Raw genomic sequence first — 26,535 nt, 5'->3', positions numbered from 1 at the left:
GTGACGTATCGGTGACGTAGGCACGAGTATGTTGTCAGAAGAGAAAAGATGGCGTCGGTGTCAGACATGTACGATGTTGGATGGGAAGGTAAGACTAAAAACAAAAACAAAATTATTCTACTGACTTGTCAACGAAATGGGTTTTTAAAGTGAATCTTTAGAGTTTTCTTAGAAGAATATAAGTAAACGTCGTCATTTCCTCGGACTGAAAATATGTCACCGTGTCAAGGAGGAAGCTAATTCTAGTTAGCATGGTTAGCGCATCGTTTGCTGACATAGCGGATGTATCCCTCCACTTTATCCATACGCGATGGTCATTTTTGGGATTTTCAAAGTGCTAAAGTTAAGTTTCGTGTATAAATGTCGGAGTTGTCTGGTTCAAGATATCCCCCTCATGTCTTTTGTTGGCTTTATGGAAAGCGATTGTAAATCATTCATGCTACGGCTAACGTTAGCTGCTAGCGGCTCTTCTGTAAAATAAACATTACACGATGATATGATTGTTCTTGTAATTACAACACGGTGTCCTGCCTTTGTAAGAGCAGTAATAGGAGATTTTAAGAAAACCCAACATAACTGTAGCAGCAGAGTGAAGCGGATAATCTGATTTAAAAAAACAACAAAAAAACCCTAAAATGTGACATAAAGTGAATCGCTGATCGTTTTGTTTTACAAGTCATCCAGTCATTTCAAATGTGGAAATTCAGTATAGAGCAAGATATAGATGCGTTATGCATCTCGTTTTAACACTTTAATGCTCAGACATGCTTTGATCAGACTTGATGCACTTCTTTAGCTCATACTTAAATGTCCTGATGCTTCATTTTTCCACAGAAATGAGAGATAAGTTGCGTAAATGGAGAGAGGATAACTGCAGAAACAGTGAACAAATTGTGGATGTCGGCGAAGAGCTCATCTGTGACCATGCATCAAAACTGGGAGATGACAGTAAGTGTGCCACGATCACATAAATCCCAACACAATTTTAGATCAGGCAGCACCCTTTTTTACACATCGTGTTGAGTTGTGTAATATAACAGCAGACTGTAAGTGCTCTGAAATGAGAAGATGAACTACTGTAGTTGTTGATGAGGATAACCAGACACCTAATGGAAACTCCCTCATCATATTAAAAACACTAAAAGATAAATACCACTTATTGGTCTGTTTAAAGTATTTTTGAACAAGGACCTTCTGCTTTTTAACATCTGAAACCACCAAATGTCCCTCTGTAGAATCAGTCAGGTTCATCCGTACAACTGTGAGAGATATTATTGATCTAAGTGGGTGATTTGCTTCCAGCACGATTTCTTTTCCCTGTCCTCTCTTTAGTGGTGTATTTTTCTCTTTTGGATATGTTTCTGAACAGGATCATAGGTTTCCTGTAATGTGGAAAACTCAGATAGATAAACACTATGCCTTAAACGCCAAGAATACCAGTCAGCACAAATTAAACATGTATTTAGGAGATTTCAGAAGGAAAGGTAAAACACTTAACTTGTAAAAAAAAACACACATGGATCAGCAAGAAAGGACACATTTTCATATTTAATGGTTTGGTGACCTAGATTGTTTGTCGGCAATGACACAAAAGATAGACCGATGGATTATCAGGAAAAGCTAAAGAGTAGCTTTGAAAGATGACTAATAATTGTGGACCAGGAATGACAGTTTCAAATTGTTTTAAAATAATGGAACACTTCAAATAACTTTAGACCGATCAATAGTTGTTCATTTTGATTGCTTTTAATTCCAGCTTGAAAAAAATGCACATCTGCTTGTAGAAGTCTTTTTTTTTTCATCCAAGTTTAACAGCACCACCTCTGCAGGGTTTCCAAGGCGAGCTTGCCTGTCTTCTCTGTGCCTTGTGTTACAATCATTTCCTTTACACTGTTGAAGTACTCCCAAACATCACTGCAAAAGCTGCAAACCCTAACCCTTCACGAGAACTCAAAGTCGTCGTGCTCACCTCTATCTAAAAGATACTGAGACATAGTTTACAGTTAACAGGGCAGGGAAGTAAATACAGTCTCTGTCTTTGTGCTTCAAGATTTAAAAATAGTCAGCTTTCAACATTTGAACAGTGAGAATCGACTCACAGTCTGTATTTCCCCATTCAACCCTCCTCCCCCTCCAGTCATACAGTCCCCCTCCTCCACTGAAGAGGAAGGGAATAAACACTCTGCATGCCATGCTTTTATTGAATCCAGCTCTTAAATTGGCTGTGAAACGAGATGGTAATTATCAAAACAAGACTTGGAATCATTAAAGTCAGGAAAACTGAGAGCCATTTGTTTTGGCATCGCCATCCTTTTTTCTTTTTTTTTTGGGGTGGAGTTGGCGTTTCTAATTATTCTCAATGAACAGGGCTTGTTCATTTTGCTAAACACGTCCAGCGACATCGTCCAAGCTGTCTTTCAAACATGTTGTATTTATTCCATTAATTGGCCTCTGTAGCCAGACTGTTAGTCAGTATGTTAGAACGTTCCAGTTCAGTGCATGTAAAAACATCTTTTTTTTTTATAAGCAGGAAGGAACGGCTGTGATTGGTCAAAATGGTGCTGTGCCTGCTGTTCTGCAGCCTTCATGAGTATATCTATCAGACTGATCACAAAAAGAGAGACCTGAAGAGATCATGGACAACGCAGAAAGATTTGATGCAATTGATAAAAAAACAAACAACAACCATTCCCAGATATACTTTCCAGCACACACACTGGTTTGTAGTCTTCAATTTAAACATTTATTCACCATTCTAATTAGCTTAAGAGGTCTGGAATGAACATCTGTGCATGTTCTCACATCTGCATTGCCTTAACATTCACTAATCAGACGAGTGAAATGTTTAGCATGTCCTGGCCCTGGTGTGTGCACATGTTTGTGTTTTCAGTGAAGAGACACAAACTCAACCACATGAAGCTGCTCACTGTTTGTCCAGCCTGTGAAGTTGGGCAGATGTTAACACAGTCACTCTCTGCAGAGCGCGGGATGACAAACAGCAGCATCACGTGTCCTGAAATGTTAGTTCAGAGACTTTTCTTTTTTTTCTTCTTTTTTTTTTTTTTAATAATGTCAGCAATGTTTATTTCACTAATGAGTGACTTTGCTCTCATTTAACGGCCCAACTTGTGACTCGTATGTTTTTCCCTTCCGTCCGTGTCTCGTTTGTCATCTTAGGACATATTTTCTGAGATAATGTTCCACTTAATTCTCTCACATTTAACATCATTACGGAGACTGAATCAGCGATGTATCATTAAATCACTGGAGTAATGAATAGTGTTACTGTAACACCATTCACAAAGTCCTTTTACATGAAATCTTCCCACATTTATCACCATGATATTATTTTAGTGCTTTCCTTTTTATGTATGGTTTGAAGGCCCCGACACACCAAGCAGACGGCGAAGGACGAGTGTGGCGTTGCCTTCTGTCTTTTTTCAAAAAGTTTCACGAGAACAAAGCGCAAAGACTAGAGTGGACGGTCAACCACCATACGAGGCAGCGCTCGTCCGTTGTTTATGACACGAGAAGACAGTTTTCACCCGGCTGTCGCTCACTGCTCGTATTTTAGAGTCTTAACGCTGCACGCTCATCGAGGAGAATGTCGCCACTAAAAAGCGTGGATGTTCCACGGATGACATCCTCAGTGGGCTTTCTTGAACCTGTGTCGAGAGCTGGAGATAAATGAAACCTCTGAACAGCCGCTCAGAGTGATTGCGGATGGCGAGAGGAATCGCTGACAGCGGAGCGGCACACGCGACGACCGCTCACCATCGGTCCGACGGCCATGAGTCAGGGCCTTTAATCCATTTCGACCCGATGAGACGCAGGTGTGCTTCTGCCTTTAAGACGTCTCATGAGTGCAAGGGGAATTGTAGTTTAAAGTTAAAGTCAATAGTATTAAGCTTTCAAATGTTCTATTTGTACGTCTCTTTCTCTCTCACAGACAAAGATCTGAGTAAACACTGAAATCCTTGGCAGGTTTTTGGAGGTGGATTTCAAATGTTACTTTGGTTTTTAAAGGGTTTCTTTTAGACATCCTGGGGTCTAAATGGGTTAAACAAGTTACCTGTTTGAACGTATTCCAGTGAAGTCAGAAACTCTGAATGTAGCCTTCAATATGAAGAGAAAAGGGAAAGTTCTTCATGGAAGTCTGGCACATGGGTAGAAGTTTTTTGGGTTAGAAACGTACGTGCAGCTAATAAGTCAGGGTGTCAACTGTACGGATCATTATACATCATCTTTTTGGTTTTTTTCATGTTACAGCAGAGAGATGAATGGAAAGGGCGTTAACAGAGTCCTCTTTGTCTGTGTCTCCTCTGTCCAGTTTGGATTATTTATGAGCAGGTGATGATCGCAGCGCTGGACTGCAGTCGGGACGACTTGGCTCTGGTGAGTCTTCTACCGCTCTTCCTCACACACCCAAGAGCTTCAAAAAGCCATCCTTCACTCTCTCAGCCAGTCCTGCTTTGCTTCACCTCCTCTGCTAAACGTTGAAAATCTGCTCTTTATTCGGCCAAATGCTATTACTGTGTCTGTACTGTGGAAAAACAGCTTTCTGAACGTTGGGATTAGACGGCGTAGCAAACAAGTGGAGAAGCATGTTTCAAGCGTTAGCTCAACTTGGCCTCCAGTTAATGGAGTTCAACTGCTTTTTTTTTGGTTTTGTTTTTTTCACTCAGGGCTTTATTTGCTATGCTCAAACTTAATTAGATGTTTCTGAGTTCATGTTGAAATATTAACACTCTAAAAATGTTCAAATCTGCGAAGGGATACATTTAAAAAAAAAAAAAAAAAAAGTCCAGAATTAATCAGTAGAGATGAAATGAGTCCTTTGGCAAAAACCAAAGACTCATTGATTAAAGAGAAGGCAGAACTCAGTCATTACAATTAGATGTCTGTTGGCTATCCTTCCAGCCCTGCTGCCAGATACAAGAAAAAAAAGAAGCAGAAGGCGCAGACTCCAGCTGATGGATAGTGCAAACGATACAAACCACACTGCAGATGTTTCTCATCTCATTCAGACTAATGCTGAATGTGATTGTAACCATTCCTCACTCCTCTCCTCGCTCTAAGATCAGCTCAGCGTCGAGCAGAAGGAGGCCGTATCATATGTCATTGTCTTTTTGACGCGCATACAGTACTCGGAGCACATGTTCAAATTGATCTATACGCAGCTTCTCAATTGGTCAGACGTTTTCTGTGACAGCTTTGTGTGTGTGTGTGTGTGTGTGTGTGTGTGTGTGTGTGTGTGTGTGTGTGTGTGTGTGTGTGTGTGTGTGTGTGTGTGTGTGTGTGTGTGTGTGTGTGTGTGTGTGTGTGTGTGTGTGTGTGTGTGTGTGTGTGTGTGTGTGTGTGTGTGTGTGTGTGTGTGTGTGTGTTACAAGAATGTATCAAAGTTAAGTAACAGCCAACTGTAATTGGTCTCTCTCCTTTGCCCACATCCTCGCAGACCTGTCTACAGGAACTGAGGAAGCAGTTTCCAGAAAGCCACAGAGTGAAGAGATTAACGGGCATGAGGCTGGAAGCTTTAGAAAGGTAAGCTCCCCCCCCCGTACCAAGAGGTCCCAAACGAAGAGGAGCGCCTCACTGTCACTGCGCCGTCGAACTCTCAGCTCAGGGCGTCGAAACTGTGGTCAGGGCGTGTAAGTAACAGCTCCTGTGTGTGGGGTCGTGTTTACGTTAGATCACCCAGGATTCCTTTTGGGGGAGGAGGGAGAGGAAAAGTTCAGAGCTGGGTAGCCTGTAGCCCTTAAGTCGGAGTTTAGGGATTCCCGAGGAGGAAGTGGTCAGAAGCCACCGTTATTCTGGGGGTCCCTCAATCTTCTTTGGTTTTGATTCCTCCCTTGTTTTCTCTCTCTCTCTCTCTCTCTCTCTCTCTCTCTCTCTCTCTCTCTCTCTCTCTCTCTCTCTCTCTCTCTGTTTTGATGCTTTCTTTTCCGTGGTAAAGAGACTAAAACAGGAGTGGGAAACTGCCTCAGTGCTGTAAATATTGACATGTCAGCACAGTGTCAACATTCTTTCCACCACTTTCAGTGATGCGTTTACTTTTTGAACCTGCTGTTTATAAAAAAAAAAAAAAAACAAGAAAAAGAGCAAAAAAAAAAGATTCATAAGAAGGAGTCGAGTCTTAACTGAAGTGCAATAAGGGGACTTCAAATAGTTTCATACCGTACTCACATATCCCACCCGGGTTCTCGTCGCTGGTTTATCGGTTGTGTCAGTGTTTATGTGATAATGAGAGTGATTGCTTCAGCACTGTCAGATTAAATAAACTACACACAGGGATCTAATTGGCAGCAGACAGAGCTACACTTGAATGACCTAGCTTCAAACAGCGAGGCCCTTCTCCCCCACATCAACAAACACACACACACACACACACACACACACACACACACACACTTGGTTCTTAAATAAATAAAGCGAATCAAAGTGGCTTGTGAGTGCTCGCCTGGTGCCATCTGAAATCTCCCCTAAAGTGTGGCTGAGTAATAAAGTGAATGTGAGGGAGGCAGCAGTGCTGGAAGTGGGGCTTCTCGCTGCTAATGGGAACCAGAGTTGCTCCTGTCTGTTGCAGACTTTTGGGGCGGGACGCTTTCTGATCACCGATCCTCGCGTTGCAAGATCGCCACTTATCGGGAAAAAAAAAAAAAGAAATCATCCTTCAGCGGCTGATTTGACACGACAAGTGAAATGCACATGCCTCCTGTTCCCAGATTTCTTTACCGGATGATTTGATATTTACAGCTCATAAATTTCCTCTTTAAACAGAATCATGTGGGCACAGCCCGGCAATTCAGGCGCGTCCTTCTGGATATTGTTGCTTATCAGCTTCATATGTCTGTCTCGTGGTGCAGCATATGAGCCAAGAGACAGACAAGTGAACCGACATTTCAGCTGCAGATCTGGACCCATGTGAAAGCAGCAATTAGATTTTGTTTAAAGGTGAATCAAAGTAGATACAATCAAATGAAAATACAATCTTTAACATCCCAGCCTTTGTTTGTATTGATTTCATGAGTCATTGTGAAGTGATTTAAGCGTCTCTCGATGTCTGCTGTGCGACCAGTAACCTTGACTTAAATGAGTGTTTATTTCTCCCCTCAGATCACCGCTGATTTCTGTTCAGCTTCACTGTAATCACAGGAACCTGCCACGATATATACACAAACTTGATTATCTTGAACTTTGTTTGATTTCCCCACCACCTCCTCTCACCGGTCCTCAGGACTGGGATTGGTTAAAAAAAAAAAAAAAAAACATTTTTATCCACTTCTCTTCCTCCTCTCTCCAAAAGGTACGACGAGGCCAACAAGCACTATGAAGCCATTCTCCAGGATGACCCCACCAACACGGTAAGACAGCGGAGCCGGGGGAAAGCCCCCTCTGCTCCGTGATGTGCTTTGCTTGACTTTGTGGTCTCAGCTTTTCGGAGGGCTTTTAAATCTTGCTGAGGCACTTTGGTGTTAGCATTGTGTTTGCTCAGTTGAACTCCCCTCGGCCTCTTCTACCTTAACCACAGTGCTGAGCACCCTATCACCCACACATCTGAAAGGAAGGGGGAGGGGGCTGATTCACGATTCCCCCGGTGAGCGGAGCTGTGCTCATAGCCCACCTTCTCCTCGCCGCCTTTCGGCTTTCAGGTGCAAAGACTGCTGGGTTTCTCGGTCTATCTTTTCTGTCAAGGTCAATGTTCATCTCTGCTCAATGACTTGCAGAAGCACGTCGAGCCAGTGTTCTGCCAATCCTACACCACCAACCCAAAAACATCATGTACCTGCTGTTAATTGTTTCCATAAGGACGTGTGGCCAGTGGAGAAAATAAATCTTTTTAAAGGGGTTTCAAACAAAACCTTATTTATTTTGGATGTTCCCTCCACCCCTCACCCCAAAGATGTTCAACAAGTTTCCTGTGCCGAGCGAACATACGGATTGCTTTAGAAGTACCAAAACATTTAGTTTCAGTGCTGCAGAGACGACGCAGACGTTTGTGCTTTTGGTTACATGTTGTGATTTTAATGCAGAGATCGAAATGGTGTGATCGTATGACCATTATACCCAATATAAGAAAGCATTGCTATTTTCTAAATATAAACTCTTGCTATGCGTTTATTGGGAATATTGCAGTACTGATGCAGTTTAGATTTTTGAGCAGCCCGACCTGGTTTGTACACGATCAAAAAAAGCAGATTCAGCCTCAAACTCGCGCTTCAAAAAAAACAACAACAAAAGGTTTGCTGACTTAAGCCCCGTTTCCACACAGCAGTCCGGTACGGTTTGGTTTGATTAAGCCCGATCCCATTTGCGTTTCCACAGCCACCCGTGCCCTATTTGGTAGGTGGCGTGTAAGCCGGATGACGATTGCCGCTATGTAAATAGCGTCATATGATAGCAGCGAAACGCTAACAGCTAACCGCTAACTAATGAATTCAACAAAGGAGGAAAACGCGACACAAACAAAACCAACGCTGGAAGACATCCAGCATTTCATCCACTTTGTCATTGGCATGTGACTGTTTATTACAGAAACTCGATCAAGCTTTGTTTCAGAGAAGGCTGTGTGCCGCGAGGAGAAATCCAGACGTAAACAATCAGCGGTGTGTTACAGTCAATGGTTTAAACACGGCGGAGTTTTGTTTTTCCGATGTAACACGGGAAATAACGATTCTTTCAACTAGTCAACTTTTGTTTAGCTCCACCTTTTCGGGTCGGCTCCACATTCTTGGCACCCCAACAGAAGGGTCCCAAAAAGTGGGACGGTACAGATCGGTTATTTGGGAATCTTTCCCAGGATTAGTCGATGGAAACGCCGCAAAATGCGTGCCGTACCGACCGCTCGGTGGAAACGGGGCTTTAGCTTATTATTGTTTGTCAGAGTGACTGTGGCTCACTGGTGAAATAGGTACCGTAAATTCCGGACTATAAGCCGCTACTTTTTTCTCACACTTCGAGCACTGCGGCTTCTACTCCGGTGCGGCTAATGCATGGATTTTTTATGGGGGACAATGAGCTTCTGCCGCAAAAACATTTGACTTCGTCACGTCGGATCTTAATATCAGTCATTTTGCGCTTCATGCACGCACCCTCATCATGGAAAACACACGGAGAAATACATATGATGCAGCTTTCAAGTTAAAGGCGATCGACCTGGCTGTCAAAGAAGCTAACAGAGCTGCTGCACGTTAAGATGACACTGACAGCGACAACAGAGACTGAGGAAGTGAGTAATGAAGTCATTCTGAGGCAGTGAATGGATGGACTTTTTCTTGTGAAATATATTACGGTCATCTTTTTCATCAGCCGTGTTACAGACACCGTCGGCTAGGCTTCGTATTGTAACGGTTCATGTTGTAAAGTCAGTAGTTGATAATGTGTTCATAATTCCGATTATGTGGAGAGTCAGTGAATGCACCAGCGAGAACGTGTGGAGCGGCTGTATGAGAGAACGCTGGGGGAGAGAGTTGGATTGTTACGGCAAGTTATGTGCTCTCTGCTGTAAACGGCGTGGTCACGGCTGACAGTGATCGGGTTATTAAAAGTTATTATTTGAACGCTCTCGACGTCCTTTAACGTCCGTACGGACGCTACAGTATTTGCGGATGTTACCGGTAGCCTACGTCTGTGTAAATAGCTCTTGTTATAGCGTGGACACCTGCGGCTTATAATCAAGTGCGGCTTATATATGTACAAATACATTTATTTACTTATTTTTAGCCGGTGCGGCTTATATCCAGGTGCGCTCAATAGTACGGAATTTACGGTAGTCTCTCAACTGGAAGGTCGAGGGTTCAATCCCCAGCTCATGCTGTCCGATGTGCCCTTGGGCAAGACACTTAACCCCAAGTAGCTCCCGCTGCTAAGTCTGTGGCTTGTGAATGGGATTAGTGACTTCTGATGGTCACTTCACATAAAGCCATCAGGGTGTGAAGTCCGTTTAATCCATTAAATGTCTGCCAACGTCAGCAGCAACAGTCAACCTTCCCTGATTCATGTCGAAGGCTCAATTCATGCCACGTCTGATGGGAAAATACCACCGAGATGATGACAGTCAATGTTCTTTAAGTCTTGCTGTCAAACAGGATTAAACAGAAGCCACAATCCTGTTGTTTGCATGTTTGACTGTTATTTCACAAACAAAACTAATATATTTTTTAACAAGTCTTTGTTATAGTAACTTAAATAATATTCAACAAAATGTTGTATCTACCGTTCCTGTCAAAGGGGAATTGGAAAAATCGATGAATCCCAGGGCACCTCGCCCTCCTCGGCACAAGTCTTCTGGGGATTTGAGTGACATCCTGGGAAAGGGAACGGTCCATTTCCTGCTCTCTCCTGCTGGGTATTGCCACCCTACCACCCATCGGCTGTCAGTCAAACCCAGGGCTGGGAATGGAACAACAACAAAAAAAAGACAAATAGGTTTTGCGTCCCTGGGATTTTAACCTTCAACCTTTCCCCTCTCAATCCTTGTCCTGAGTGACTCGGGTGGAGCTGTGTAAGGTGGGGGGGGATGACATCATTTAGGTCACCTGTCTTGGGTTCAGAGCTATCTCCTTTCTTATACGTTCCCCAGCGTACTCTGAAGAATCAGGCAGTGGATGGCGGAAAATTGGCGACCACAAGGAAGACTTGCGAGGCATCCCAGCATGCAAAGCAGAGATTGGAAACTGAGCTGTTGTAATTACAGGCTGTGGAATAGATGTGGTACCCATTAACCAAAATTGTTGAATCAACAAAAACTGCTCAAGGTTTTTTTTTTTTGCCATGGCGGTGTCCAAAAAATGTTTCAAACTCTTAGCCCTTCCATTGCTTGTTATGTTCCAATACCTACAGCAATGATCTGGCAAAATTCTTGTCTGCGTGTAAAGGCACTTTTTATTTCCACCTTTCTTCGTACGACTTCTTATGACTGGGATGAGACCAGAACACTTGCTTATAAGCGCATACCGACTCGTCCTCATTTCATCATTGAGTCGCGGTTGTATTGAATTCCAGCCACCTCATTTTCGCCTGTTTTTTTTTTTTTTTTTTTTTTTTTCATGTCAAATGTATTCAAAGAAGCCACTGGGGTTTGTTTACATGCCCTACCCACAATCATCGTCACAGATTGATTGTGAGAGCAGGCTTAATGTGAGCGGCTAAATTCATCTGAAACTTAAAGGGGCTATGTCTAACTGTGTCCCATTTTGAACGGAGCCAAACTAGAATCTGACCGGCGTCGGGCAAACACGCGAGTGAACACGTGAGAGCTTTTCAGTCATGGAGGGATAAAAACCTTCCCCAGAGATTGCTTCACTTCGTTTGAAAAGGTAAGATAGTTCCCTTAGACCAGGTGAATTTCACGGCCCGGATGAAGAGACTCGCTCGTGTACGTACGAGCATGCGAGCGAGCAACAGGATGCTGGTGCAGTTAGCCAAACGCAATGTTTTTGGAAGTTCCATGTAGCCCCCTTTAAAGCCTCTAAACAGGTTTTTTTTTTTTTTAACCACTAAAAGGTGAAACTCCCTGACTATGTCATTCTCTCATCGATATTATGGATCAAGGTTTATCATGACTCAAAAAGCAGTACCTTTCCTACCTTGTATATTTGCATCTATAATGATGACTCAACATTTTATCAGCAACTTCCGAAATTCTAATAATTGTGTATGAGGAACATAAATCACATAAAACCCGATTATTATATTATTCATTTACCCTGCTCAAAATCCAAATCAATCCAACATCCAAGCTAGGAATTTTTTTTAATTATTTTTTCTTCTAGCAGAATAGTTGTGCATCAACACACCAAAATACCTTCCATGTGTAAACTTGTTTTTATTAGTTTATTATCAGTCTTGTTTTCCTTCTATGGTTGTTTTTTTTAGGTGTTGGCATTTCAAAGCTCTGAATCGTATTACAGCGCTGTTACCGAGATGCGATGACGCAGAATATTAAAATGACAATATTTACAAAGAGAGCGCATTGACACGGATAGAAGGTCAGACACGAAACCAAATCAGAACGTCTCATCCTGAAGCGTCGTCTTACTCAACTTTTATGAAAGCCTCCCCCCCTGCAGTCTGGAGTCTCGGGTCACAGCTGTGTCGAATGAACCATCCCTCCTCAGGCTGAACACACATTCACAGGTCCGCGTACGTGTTCTTCCTTTTCACCACAAGGTCATCGGTTGGGACAATCCAGGGGTGGGAGGATATTTTTGTCGGGGATCCCTGTACAGCTGAAAAAAACAAAACTTAGCATCTTCCTCTTTTTGACTTTTTGTCCTCTTTGGTAGTTTGGCATCATGTTTACATCTGCACTGGATTGAATGTGGGACCTCTCCTCCTCTATATTATTTCACCACCTTAATTGTAGGTGGGTAATTAGGCGTAGACGGCCGCCTCCAACTTTCAAATGCAGGAAATGTAGAGGAACGTTTAAAGACTCGTAAGACATCTATATTTAATGATTCCACTGTTTCTCTTCCCTTGTCATTTTATTCTCTTTAAAATGTAAGCGTGAAGGCCGAGTGTGACAGGTCGGCTGTTCTTGCTGCGATGTGTCTTATAAAGACAGGTCAAAGCAAAAAGACATGGGTGAGCTAAATAATCAAGCCTTCACTGCTTTGGTCTGCTCATAGCACTAATTAAAAAAAGAAAAGGAATCCCACCAATGAGGGATCAAACCCACTGCCAGGTTTTTTTCTGGATCATTAGTTGGACAAAGGAGGAGAGAGAAAAGTGGTTTGGAATTGCTTCTTGTTTAATAAAGTGCTGTGTGAGTCCTCGGCTACCAACTTCCATATGTGTCTTTGAGCCCCAAGTGTTCTTTATCGAGGAGAGAAAGGAAGGGGCGGGGGGAGGCGAGAGGTGGGTGTGGTGATGGCGGGAGAACTCAAGTGCAAAGAACACATTCGGCATCACTGGAGTGAGTTTTAGTTCTCGTCTGTTTTCCTTTTGATTTGCAGTGGATGAAAACCGTCTCCCCCTACGCGCTCGCCATTTAGTCTCATGTGACACGTGATACGTTCCCGAGTCTCGCAAAACCTCCCGTTTGAGTGAAATGCACTGTGAGTGAAGTAGTGTGATCTTTCCTTTTTAAAGCCACAGGACCTAAAAGAAGGAATAATAGATGGGCTTTACAAAGCCCTTTGTTTTCAGATCACTTCAGGCTGTTAACTGAAAACACACGCTGTCCGTATCGATGTGAAAATCTTTGAAGATGTCATCCTGTTGCCTTCCTCCTCTGATAGGCTAAGAAATCCAGTCTTCCGATCCTCTGCAAGTCCCCGTCCTAGCGTGATGGATAAGTGGATTTCTTGATGGTAGTGTGAGAAGAGGCCCCCGATTTAAGGCCCCTTAGACATGAGTCATGCGCGGCCCTCAGTAGCTTTGGTTAGCAGCGCGGGAGAGGAAGCCCCACTCAATCAAGTGCCAGCCCATAAATAAAAAATAAAATAAAAAAAGGCTGTGGCAGGGCAGTGCACTTCTAATGGAGCGGCAGCCTTTCACTGACTACCTAAAGGAATGAGGAGGACTGGTGGGAGTCTAACATTTGGAAAAGTTGGAGAAGCAGGAGTAATACTTTGTAATTCAGATTGATGACAGCCTAATCCACCTTAAGGTCACTTCAACATCAAAACCAAGCGGAAAGCAATTTCCAGCTGATGGAAGTGGGGCTGGTGCAGCGCTAAATGCGTGCCGTGCATGCAGGAGGACAGGCGTTGGGGTTTCGAGGAGCGTGCCATTTTCCCCACTTGGTTAAAGGATGACTCACCACTTTATCGCAGCCACTGAGCTCACTCCAGCTCCCAAACATTGACTCATTATGTGTGTCCATCTCCTGTCCCACATGGCCACTAAGTGTCTCAAGTTATGTCTACAGGCTCATTTTCATTCAAATATCTCCGTAGGAAGCAACATTCACTCCACAAAGGGCCTTTTTTTCCTCCTTTATTTGAATTGCTCTCATTGTAATGGATCATCTAAATACATGTTGCAGACTGAAGTGAGATTGTGGAACACTTCAAAGACTCAAATCTAAACAGTCACAACTCCTCCACCTCGTCTGCAGACAAACACTGGAGGAGGCTGAGTTCCTAATCCTGTTTTACTCTCTGATCCACAGGCGGCAAAGAAGCGCAAGATCTCCATCCTTAAGGCCCAGGGCAAGACGGCTGAAGCCATCCGGGAGCTCAATGAGTATCTGGAGCAGTGAGTGTCTCTTTAAGACGGGGGAGTGGCTCCTCTTACCCCCCCCCCCCCCCCCCTCCCCTCCCCTCCCCTCCCTTCAATTTAAACTTAACAACTCAGATTGCTTTCAATTTGAGCTGCCAATGAAATCACTCTTCTGCTTTAGGGGAACATTCATGAAAAATGTACAAGGTGGAGAATTCATCTGGACTTTGTGTTCACAGGTTCGTCGGGGATCAAGAAGCGTGGCACGAGCTGTCGGAGCTTTACATCAACGAACATGAGTAAATACATTTTTAAGATGTGTTTTTTGTGATGTTGGGAGTTGATAATGTTTGATTCAGTTTGACACATTTATCTGAAGGATTTCAATTCCATCTCCAAATCCAGAAAGTATAAAGCAAGAGAATCTCTGACTGAACTCTAAAAAGATCATTTTTACTGTAAAAAAAACAAAGAGAAAGAAAGCTGGATCACTTTGTGTTTCTGTTTTTTTAAAGTTCTAAAGTTACGCTCGACTTCCTAAGGTTGTTAAAATGTTCAAGGCTCAGATACTTATTGATGCCGTGATTAGATAAAAAGTACTGAAGCTTTAAAAAAAAAAAAAAAAAAAAAAACCCGGCAGATCTTCAGACATTTGTTCAGAGCTGCCGTGAGAGAGAAACACAAACACCGACATTATTTCTCTAAGAAACAGGAAGTGACAGTGTCTGGCTCTTAGAAGCATCATGTCAAAGATTGAAACGATGGTATAGTGACAATCATAGACATAATATACCGAGACGCCTCATAGAATGACGCTGTCTGTTGGAGCTGACGTGTCAGCGCGGCCGCCATCTTGGATGGGTCTCCAATGCGCCCGCTCTGTATTCATCTTTATCCTCAATTACAATAATCATCACAACTCCCCCAATTTCTAACAGATTTCTACATGGTTTGGTTTGTTACAAACGACAGAGATTTAGCTATGACATGACATGATATTGTAATTGGTGACTGCACTGGTTATTGTAACTGTAAACTGAACACAATACCTGCATAGTGACTCGCTCTCCATTGCTTCCTGTTGACTCTGGTGCTAGAGTAGAGCGAGGAGACCTATCCGATATGGCGGTGACGTTTCATGTTTTCCAGTACGTCATGAGGCGTCCAGGTATATTATGTCTGTGGTGACGACCCTACTTCCTGTTCAACACAGCTTTTAACCTCTATCCCGGTTTTATTTGTGATTAAAACCTGTTAAAGCTCACAGATCAGTGAGGCAGGCCATGCTCAAGATCTGGAGTCTTAACTGAGGCTTCAACTAACCAGATAATCAGATTGCTTAGAATATATATACTGTATATGTACATACATAACAGAGACGAGGCCAAATTCTCTCTGGGAAATAAGAATGTTCTTTAACTGTTTGTCATGATAATATCAGTCGACATGCAACACTATGTGTGTCTTCTTAAGAACAACCGACAGGAAGCAGACTTTGTGCATTTTTGTCGTGAACAGACAAAAAGTGAAACGTGCGTGTTCTTATCGATGAGCGTGATGGAGGTGTGCGGCGTGCAGACGCTTCCGTTGACGGCAGATGTTTCAGTAAAAAAAAAACCCAGGTGTTCAGTGTATTAGGCAGCCAGACAGCCAGACGAGGTGCATCTGTCAGTGTAACAGCTGCACATCAGACTGATGGCTTGATCTCCATTGGATGAACACAATGGAGGCGGTGAGATACCAAACTGAGCCAGAGGTCTGAATGGAGCCCTGTCAATGTTTGTCACATAAGAGTTGTTTAATTGGATTTCAGTCTTAAGCCCCCTCCCCTACATACGAGGGCAGAAAGACTTGCTGGCTTCCCGCTGATATCTCAGTTGCCAAGGAGAATGTTCAGACAGACCAAAAAAAATAATATTGTTTGTGTCTCCCATTATCCCTCCTTAATTGTCTGGGGCTCAGGAGTTAGTGAAGCGGTGTCTGCAGTTGAACGATGGGTCATATATGTGTGTGTGTGTGTGTGTTGGTACATTGTCTCTAAGGCTGCGTGGTTGCTCTGGTAGGAGGGCAGCGGCAGCAGGAATGTGTGGCGCGGTGAGAAGGCTACTTATTGGATATTTCTCGCTTTTGTCCGGGAGCCTTTATTGCTGTAGTAGCCAGAGGAAATCCAGGGGTGAGCGGATTATCTCCCAGCTTATCCCAACACTTCTAATATCAGCCCATTCACTCCCACAGCCCCCTTATCTACAGGCGTGTCAATTTCTTTTCTTTGTTTTCTTTATTTTGGGTTACAAACTCCCTGTTTCCCCTCCTCCTCCTCTTCCGGACGGCCCGGCATTATCAACACTCTTTTCCAGAGAGGATGGAGCGAGGGAGGGAGAGAGGGAGGGAGGGAGAGAGAGCACTTGCTGTGGGATTCCCAGGAGAAGGTGGTGGCACCCCCCTAACTACAGAAAAGACAAATAAACTTTCCTTCCCTCACTGCACCCTGGGAGCGAAACATAAACAAAGCAGTGTCTCTTTGCTGCGATGGTAAAGGCTGGCATCAGTGTTAACACATGAAACTGTCATTAATGGCCTCTGAGTGTTAAAACACAAGTATTGTACCTGTGTGTGCCAGGGTTGCACATAGTCACTGTAGGAATGTGCTGTTGGCCTCCTTTTTCCAAGATTTGAACAAAATTAGACTGCTCATCCAGAATTACAGGATATATATATATATATATATAATTATTTTTTTAACACAAAAATCTTTCACACGTAGTCTGAATCCAGTTTTGTCTTCTATGCAGTCCGAGTGTGGTATTAAATTAAACTGGGGGGGGGGGTTAAGTCACTTCCAAAAAAGCAAACAGTTCTTCCAGTGGTGAGCATAATCGTGTCTGCAGCCTTAATCAAGCAATGTGGTGAAGAGTCCTCTCAGCTCAGTGATGGGTCAGAGGAAGAGTAGAAGAGGTAAGGCTCTGGCTGCTGTACAACACCACTGCTGGAGCACATCTGAAAGTCTTTATACAGAGGAAGTGGTAATCGTAGGCCCTAACCCCCCCGGCCTCCCAAGCCCTCTGATCTCCCCCCCCCCCCCCCCCGGCTGTTAATCTTTCAGCTAGTTACCTTGGTGGACTTTACATAGACTGATCTCCATGTTGTGGCGGGAAACATTTGGATAATCTGATTCCTGCATCCCAGCATTTCCCTCACTTATCACCAATGATGGAGTTCCTCAAGTCACATCCGTCCCAGTTTGGAAGGCCTTTGACCCACACAGTGGTCTCAGTCTCTAAACTTTCACTTCACGTCGGCTGCGTTGAAAGACTCTCAGTGAAGCCTCGTTTTCAGTTGGTAGATCTCTGTGTGTTTTGGCCCCTGTTTTGCGAGGTGAACAGATGTTTTATGGCTTTGCGTTCGATGATATACTGTATCTTCACTCGTCTTGGCCTGGGTCTCTGAAGGGGAAACTGTGTATTAGAATTGGAGTGGCAGCAGATTAGTGTGAGGTCAACAGCTCAGCAGTCTGCTGCTGAGAAGTGATCTCATCTGAGTATATGCACTTTGTGCCAGCTCTCACTGTAGTGCTGACCTCAGGAAGGTAGTTAACTACACATTAAAGGCTGAAAAACACACACGCATGAATCTCGACCGATCTCGCTAAACCATGCATGTAATCGCGTGTAAGCCGACCCCGATTCATACCTGTACATTTATTGGGCGTGGATGTTGTGCTTCACAGTTGAGCACGCTGAAAGATCTGCTTACTGTTTTCTTTGCCCCTTTTCCACAGCTATGGAAAAGCTGCGTTTTGTCTGGAGGAGCTGATGATGACCAATCCTCACAATCACTTGTACTGTGAGCAGTACGCTGAGGTAGGAACCCGCCTGGATGTCCGTCAACAAGCATGGGGTGGGGGGGAGGGGGAGGGGGGGGTAAACGGTGGAATATCTGTGAATGGTGAGTCTCTTTACATCGAACGTCACGGGGAATACGTGCTCATGAACGTGAGATGTGTTTACGTGGGGCTCGTCATGCTCGGACGTCACGTCATTGCCTGAGCTGCCCTTTCGCTCGGCTTATTGGTTTGTGTTTAACGCCTCCTCACACAGGTGAAGTACACGCAGGGGGGGCTGGAAAACCTGGAGCTGTCCAGGAAGTATTTTGCCCAGGCGCTGAGGCTGAACAACCGGAACATGAGGGCATTGTTTGGTTTGTACATGGTGAGTATCGCTCTGCATGGAGAGAGAGAGGGAGAGAGAGAGAGAGAGAGAGAGAGAGGGGAAAAAACAAAAACAGAAGAACCTTTTTTTGTAACCCTGTGGTTTGTCAAGGTTGAGGCTGGCCTCTAAGTGTGTCAAGGAAGGCGTGTGTGTGTGTGTGTGTGTGTGTGTGTGTGTGTGTGTGTGTGTGTGTGTGTGTGTGTGTGTGTGTGTGTGTGTGTGTGTGTGTGTGTGTGTGTGTGTGTGTGTGTGTGTGTGTGTGTGTGTGTGTGTGTGTGTGTGTGTGTGTGTGTGTGTGTGTGTGTGTGTGTGTGTGTGTGTGTGTTAGGGGGGGAGAGGAGAAGGGGCTCTCAGACAGGTCAGCTCACTGCTGACTCAGACGGTGAACTCCAGCATTGGAAAACTCTGCCCCTAAGGAGCTCTTTATTTTCATAATAATACCCCTTTGGTGAGACTTTTTTTTTTTGTGTGTTTATGACTAAAATAAATAAAGAAGTCACGGAGTGAGAAGGAGAAAAGCGCAAGAAAGAGAGCAGTTGGACTGCTGCAAGCATTTTGTCAGTGGCAAATTATCCAACCAGGTGCCTGTTTGATTGTAGTCTGGGCCTTTCATCTACACATTTGTTTAAACAGGATGTTGTCTGCTAGTGCCAATGCATCATATGTAAGTGAGACTTGACATAAAAATACAAACGAAGCAGTGCAGGGAAATGAAATGTGGAGAGGGGAAGCAGGTCTAACACAGAGAGCGCCAGTGTTTTTCTGCGTGTGCTGCACTGGGAATCTTCAGGTAGTCCAAACGCCTCCCAGCAGGCCTGGAAAGAAAAAAACCAACAAAAACAACAACGCTGCGTGGCGTGTGCAGAGTACAGGACGAGACCCACACACCGGCTTCTGTTCATGCTCACGTTTGTCTGGAGACGAAGCAGGCCCTCGACTGCTTCCTGACAAGCCATCTGCTGACACGCGGGTCTCAAACGGATGCTTTGTTCAGGTGGGACTTTCTCCTGATCCGTTCACGGATAAGATCTTCTCCACGGTCCACATCTTGACAGGTGTGAGAAGTTCGGTGAGAGGGCAGGAAACTTTCACCGTTTTCTGCCATCTGAGTCAGTCGAATGGAAGAGGTAGTAGCGCTGACCACAGTTGGGTTGTGGGTTAGTTACTCACAGTGCTTGAATGGGGATTCCCCTCCATAACTGGGCACACTTTAATTCAGGGAGAGCCTGCCTGGGTTGTAATAATCTAAATTAAGGTTGTTCTTTTTTTCTTGAGTTAAAAAAAACAACAACAAAACAAACAAAAAGATTCTTACTAAATAAAGCAGAAGCCTAACCATGTGATAGGAAAAACAACAGGGTCAGGTTGATTGGTGTGCAGTTGAAGTTTCAGCGCCCTGGTATGGAGGGCTTTGAAGTTGCAGGCAGTGTAAGCCCTCTGGGGTTTACTGCGTGGAGACGATGGCAGGAACATGGGAAAGACATGGGATTTGTGGTACGTAAGGGGAGCTGTCGGGGCAGGCAGGGTCCGTGATTCACACACTGCGCTCGTTCACTGCGTGCCGGAATTTTTATTTTTTTTCTTCTTGAAGACACACAAGGCCCTTTTCATCGGCGTGAATCGACGGTGTTGGAGAAATTAGGCCCCCGTTAAAGTGACAATTTACGTACGAAGCATTAAAACGCTCACTTTTTCCCCTTCCTATAAATGATTTCTCCCGTGTCATCAGGCCAAGGTCTGTTTTTTCTCTTCGCTCTGCCACAATGACTAGTAGAGTGGTAGATGGGGCTGAGAGTGGGTTGCACATTCATCTCAATTACGCTTTTTATTGCTGTTTCACCAACTTTTGATATAAGAACTTCCCTTGTGCTCTCCTTTGCGTCTTCTTTCCGTTTTCTGTTTTTCCTCTAGTCTGCAAGTCACATCGCTGCCAGTCCAAAAGTCAGCGCCAAGGTGAAGAAGGACAACATGAAGTACGCTGCTTGGGCTGCCACACAGATAAATAGAGCCTACAAGGTAAGAATGAGAATCCATCTTCACTGAATGTTCTATCAAATCACTTTTGTTTTTGTTTACTCTTTCCCGCGTCTTGCCGAACACCCCACCCATCATGTGACCGTGTGATTCTGTTCAGTGTATTTACACTCCATATCCAGAAATCTCCTCATTTGCATAGTTAGCGTTAAATATTCCCCACCAGATGACCCCCTGAGTGCACAGCAGTCCTGAAGGGAGGCTTGCAGCGTTGTAGTAACCCCCCCCCTGGTGTCTTTTCACTGTGTCGGGGTACATTTACTTTGAACGTGTTGACTTACGGCCACAACGTCTGCTCAGACTTTCTATTCCACACCCTGATGAGCTTCTCGGGCCGATTCTCTGTGGACCAAAAATCACGCCTGTCGCTGAGAAAATGTTCAGCGATTTTCAAAGAGCGCTCCACGGATCCTCGTGTGCGTTTGCACATATCGGATTCTAATGATAGGTCTGAATGTATTTTGACTTTCGAAGACTCGTTGTCTTGACAGATGATTGTCCCTGAGCTCATTAAACCCATCTGTTGTGATATGAAAGAATCATTTCATAAGCAAAGTGGGTAACCAGTAGAGATGAAGGATTCAACGTTGGTGTGTGCATTAGCACATTTAAAAGTAAGGAGAGCAACAACGTGAGGCTTCTCTTCTGTTGCTATCTCAGAAATTGTTTATCCCGGTGTCATGGCAACCCAAATATAAAGGCATATTTAAAAGCCATTTTTCCTTGCCATATGTGTTGCTTATTCGGGCAGCAACAGTAAAACAAGTAATAAGCGGTTTGTAGCTCAACATGTGTGGGTCCTGTTGAGAGAGCGAGGGGGCTCCCCGCTGAGCCTCTTAAGACCTCATCTCACCACAAAGTCGGCTCTCCGCGCCTCACCGACACATTTCACATGTCGAGCACTCAGACAAGTGTGACGGCCCACGTCGGGGAAGGAAAAAAAAAAAAGAGCCCGCGAGTCACGTCACTGCGAACGGCGGTTCTGTTTGTCACTCGTAACACGTGTCATCGAAGAGCTTCCAGCTTCCACCAACGATCCAATCAGGTTGAAGTTCACGCGGGATGAACTGTCATCACCGAAGAGGCGCAGCTTGTTTTGGTTAGAGCAACACTGTGTATCTACGCAGATATTGATCTCAGGAAGAAAGAAACAAAAATGTAGAGGTGGGCGGGTCAACCAAATCAGTCAATCAAACGTCTCGATTGATGTCGAGCGCACACTACTCGTTACTTTGATCAGCCTGCTGGCTCACCTCATCTCGCTGCCCCTCAAAGTCTTTGATCCCAGCAGGGGACAAGAAGAATACCTGAAACTTGTATCATAAATCTGAGGCCCTGAAGAAGGAGAGAGAAGTGTGTAAAAGAAAAAAAAAGAAAAAAGAAGGGAGGAACTTAGTGTCCAAACGTCAGAAGAAAAAAAAAAAAAAGCATGTTTCTTAGATATCAGACTGTGACGGGACGGATGATGTTTTTAAAAGAGGGCGATGCATCGTTGCAGGTATGATGAAGACCGTGGACCACTGAGTCTGTCAGAAGAAAAACAACATTCAATAAACACATCACACCTCATTTCATTTTTATTTTTATTTTTCCATAAAAACCCCCATCGACTTATTCGCACCAAGATGTATACGAGCAAATCAAACAAAGTTATACGAGACTCGTGCAAAGAGGACGTCGGGGCAGCATCTGATCCTTGTTACAGGGATTAAACGGTAGCGTAACCAGTCATGTAGCACATGATGTTTGACTCGCTTAAATATTTTTCTTATTGCCAAGGAGGTGTGGGAGAGGGTTTTTACCCACAGACAGACACACATCTGTGTTTGGTGATGTTGGCTGTAATGAATCAAATAGACGGCTCTTTGCTTCCCAAACACTGCCTTAAATATGACTGAAGCCTCTCTTCACCGACTGAATCACGAGGCTGCTTGACAATTAAAGCGAGCGAATAAGCGATGGGTTTGAGCAAGCGTTTTCTGCTGGCGCGTGTTGAAGCTGTCTCGATGTTGATGAATCATGAGCTATTTTTCCCTGGTTGGATTCTGTCAAAATCAGACCTTCTTCTGACTGATTTCTGCACAGTTGCCACACACTGATATTATTTCTAGAAAAGCCTTGGAGAAGAACAGAAAATGGCACGGAAAAACCTGCTTATTTTCACTGAAATCCAATCTGCAGCGTGTTTTGTTTTTTTCTTTCACGTTGCTAAAGAAATTTACACTAAAGTTAGATTCAGCCAAACTTTGAGAAGCAGAGTTTGATCTGAGCTGCTCTGCGGTTTGACCCCCTGCTGATCATAATGAGACACCTCGGTTAGTCCCACCTTTGTCCTCAGGGAGCATGATTTAAGCTTCTCTGTTCCTGCCCAGTTCCACCCTGAACTACTTGTTTTAGTTTCCTGGTAAAAGTCCGATCTGCAGTTTGGATTTTTTTTCTCTCTCTTTTTTCCCCCGTTGCTGCGTGAGACGAGTTAAAATGACAAGGTGTAAGGCTGCCTCCTTTATGTTCTCACTCCCCACCTCCACTTAAATGACTTCTGAGCTCTTTAAGGGGGCTCGTGGCGGTGCGGGGGCCCCCCCTCCGTCACACAGCTGCAGGCTGCTGCGCGCTCTTGTGCGCGCTGATTGATGGCCCCCTTTTTTAAAGCGTCGCTCGTGTCAGTGGTCCGCTTTTATTAGAGCCCGGGTACCTGGTGATTGTCATACCTCAGCGAGGGGGGGAGGGGGGGCAGGTGAGTGCAAGTGGGAGCAGACGTCAGCGAGAGGTCACACCTGAATAAAAAAAAAAAAAAAAAAAAGCAATTACCTCAGTGTGGTGGGTTGACATGTAAAGGAGCTGGAGAGGTGTGGGATACAGGTGGAGGGGGGAGGGGGGGGGGGCTTCAAAGCAACACTCCATGGCCTGCCCTCCTTGCCCTAACTTTTGCAACAGATTCTCTGATTAGCTCCTCTGTCACGGACCACAGGCTCCTGCTGCGTCACGACTCTATTATCAGAAGCTCTAAATAGATGCGGATCCGTCTGCTCTGCTCCTGCTGTTGTAGAACAGGGCAGGAGTTAATGTGGTGGTCTCACCTCAGGCTGAGGAGATAATTGACCACCGGGCCCGGGGTAATGGCGCATTAGGCAGCAAGGCAATGAAATGCACTGATCATTATATCTACCCCAACCACACACACACACACACACACACACACACACACACACACACACACACACACACACACACACACACACACACACACACACACACACTCTAAATTGAGAAGAATGAGTCACACTTGGAAATTACGTCGCTAATTGAACACCTTCGCCAACTTCCTTCTCCCAGTTCGAGTCTGGCTGAAGAGGAAGGAAAATAGTTCTTGCCATGGAAATAGAGTTTAGGCAGCAATTAGGGTACAGTTAGTTCCTGTTTGTAGCCGCCTGAGCGGGGCCAAAAGGTGACCGCTCCACGAGCATCCACAGGCCTGACTTTATGTCGAATAGAAGGCTGAGTGTTGTCTCTTTTTCTCTCTCCTTCCACAAATAATTTGAGTGTCAGCGAAGGGCTTTTGTGCGTTTTTGAAAGAACGCCGAGGCAGTCGGGCACAAAAAGGAACATCTCCGCAGCCAACTGTTTGTGTTTGTATGATGGAACTCCTGTATGAGGTGCATACATGCTTCTGTCATAAACACTCTTTTCATCCTCTCACCTATGAAAGGAGACGCAGGAGTCTGTAGTCCAGAGCTGCGTTAAAACAGACTCTCGTACGTGTTTGGTGGCGTGTTTTAAAAAAACAAAAAACTACAACCTGCAGCGTTATTGCCTCCACCTCGTCCTTTCAGCTGCTTTCTTGTTGACATATCTGCAATGCTTTCACAAAGCAACAGTTGCACCTCCTTTTTAATTCTCCTCGAGATTCGACTTTCTCTGTTTTGGAAACTCTGTTTTGACTCTTAGGGGATAGCTGGACTTTTTGAATCCCCCCCCCCTCCCCCTTGTTAGTCCTTTAAATGTGTTCTCCCATCATAATACATCGCGTGGTATCATTCATCTCAGCTCCTCTGAGTGATTGATTGAAGTTGGCCGACATCCTCGTTCTCCCTCTCCGAATCGATCTGAATAACTTCGGCGAGCGGCTGTCTTCATGTGTAAACGTTAATTTGGTTAAAACCAAATAACTTGACAAACTAAAGGCCTTCAGTCTGAGCTCATCGCAGGCCTGTGTCCTCACGGCGATGCTTTTATTATTAAGATTTCATCACATTACATACATATTACACGTTGTTAGCGGTGGTTGGTCATTTATTAAACATGTTACAGTGTAACAGTGTCCCTCCTCTGCTCTGCTGGATTACATAGGGAGGAGGCTGCAAGCTGTTAACTCCAGTATGGAGAAGAAGGTCGTGAGATGTCTTTGATAAAAATAGTGTTTTATTCACTCGGCACCATCAAATCACAAGACTGTACTTGAACCTGAGCGTACTCGAACTATGTCTGCTGACGATTGTATCTTTAAAAAAAAAAAGAAAAAAAAAAAGCACGAGCTTCACTCTGAATGTGTTCAGTCCTTTGACTTGTCCTTTAAACACACGCAGGGGAGCGTAGCAAAGACCAAAGACAACACTTCATGGACTCGGATGACTCTTTGTGGGTAGCCATTACTTAAAAAATAAATAAATAAATAAACCCTGAACTAGTTCATCTAAACCGCTGTTTCTTTGCTCTCTTTCACTTGCACCCCGGTGATACATTAAGCGTAAAGCATACTTCCTTAAAGAGTGTGAATAATGGGCGTGAAGTGAGGGTGAGTTGAGACTGACCCTGACTGTGTCCCCGCTCCCCTGCCCGAGGTGAAGGAAGTTGTCTTTCTCCTTGGTATTTTCCGAGGGGATGCCTTTTTTCTGTTTGCCGTTTAATTGGGCGCCAAACGTGTGTGTCCGTATGTGCATGCGTGAGTAATGGTGGACGTGTTTGTGGATTCTAATTTGCGGAACTTCCTGTGAAAGCCTTTGGACATGGAGCAGAAATTAGAGAGCAGCGTTATGTACTCTTGTACGAGAGGCCATGGAAATTGACTAATCATGTGGGCATCCTGTCTTGGAGCGCTCATACTCGAAGAGAACAAAACTGGGACTTATTCAGCAATTTAGGAGTAACCCCTTTGATTAAAGCTATTATTTTACTTTTTATGACCGGTCCACTAACACTAGTGTCCAATGACCGCTGATGCCTCCTCCCCACTGATTGTTTTCGCTTCTCGCTTCCTGAGTTTTTCTTTGTCAGAGCCCGTTTGGCTTCTAAGTTTGTGAATAGACGGAACAAAGTTCACGTTCTCATGTCTCTCTCCACCTTCCATTCTCTACCATGCAGATGGCCGGTCGTGGGTCCAAGGAGAATAAGTGCTCCATGAAGGCAGTGGAGGAGATGCTGGAGTCGATGCAGATCACCATGTCCTAGATGTCCTCGTCCATGCCTTTCTTCCACTGAGAGCTCCGAACACAAGCAACATTCGGAAGACAACACGGCAGCTCAAACCTCGCCTTGTGACCAAGAAGGAGATCTTTAGAATTGTTCTTTTCTTAAAACCCTTCACGTTTGGTTCTCTAAATGATTGAACTTAACATGGACATTTTGGGATACATTTCTTTCTCTTATGTGCAAAGATTCCCCCACCCATCTAGAACCTTCAACAGTGAATTCCAACTTCTTCATAGCATTAACCTAGCTGTGATTTCCCCAAGCCTGGATTATACGTTTTCCCAATCCTAGGCTGTCTTTCAGCTTAGCCTTGAACTGATATCGCTAGTTAGCATGTCCCCATCGAGGCTATAACACTGCAACCAGGAGAGATAACAGGCTGTACAGTAGATGCTATTTATAAAGACAGTGTGGAGAATCCTACCTGTCTGCACTGAAGTAATTCAATGTTTCTGTCTGTAAATTAAACATCTTTAACTAACTCAACTTCTTGTTTCCTCGTTTTCTCTGGACCAATCAAAATGTGTTAATGGAAGTGAGCCTGTTCGTCAAGTCGAAAACACATTTTTCTTCATGGGTGTGGGAGCTTTTTTAATATTTCCATGTCTCTCAATGGCCATGTTGTACCCAGCAGTTTGACTCTGGAGAAGCATGAGAGACA

General features: G+C 44.4%; 1 protein-coding gene and 1 long non-coding RNA gene across 2 annotated transcripts; both read left to right on the top strand.

Moving 5' to 3' along the window:
* emc2 (ER membrane protein complex subunit 2) lies at positions 1-26,360 on the top strand. Its single transcript, XM_079343662.1, has 11 exons — positions 1-88; positions 835-948; positions 4,331-4,395; positions 5,456-5,541; positions 7,304-7,361; positions 14,117-14,202; positions 14,406-14,465; positions 17,945-18,026; positions 18,264-18,374; positions 20,286-20,390; positions 25,767-26,360. Exons 1-11 carry the CDS (start codon positions 49-51, stop codon positions 25,851-25,853), a joined length of 894 nt encoding a protein of 297 aa, XP_079199788.1. The 5' UTR covers positions 1-48; the 3' UTR covers positions 25,854-26,360.
* Positions 18,399-19,680, top strand: LOC306823819. The gene is made up of 2 exons (XR_013779061.1): positions 18,399-18,551; positions 18,703-19,680. It is a non-coding gene; the product is annotated as an uncharacterized lncRNA (long non-coding RNA).
* Positions 26,361-26,535: the final 175 nt, after the last annotated feature.

This window comes from Symphodus melops (assembly GCF_947650265.1).
Source record: "Symphodus melops genome assembly, chromosome: 5".
Classification (NCBI taxonomy): domain Eukaryota; kingdom Metazoa; phylum Chordata; class Actinopteri; order Labriformes; family Labridae; genus Symphodus; species Symphodus melops.
The sequence above is the reverse complement of the archived record's forward strand: the minus strand, read 5'-3'. Positions and strand labels throughout refer to the sequence as shown.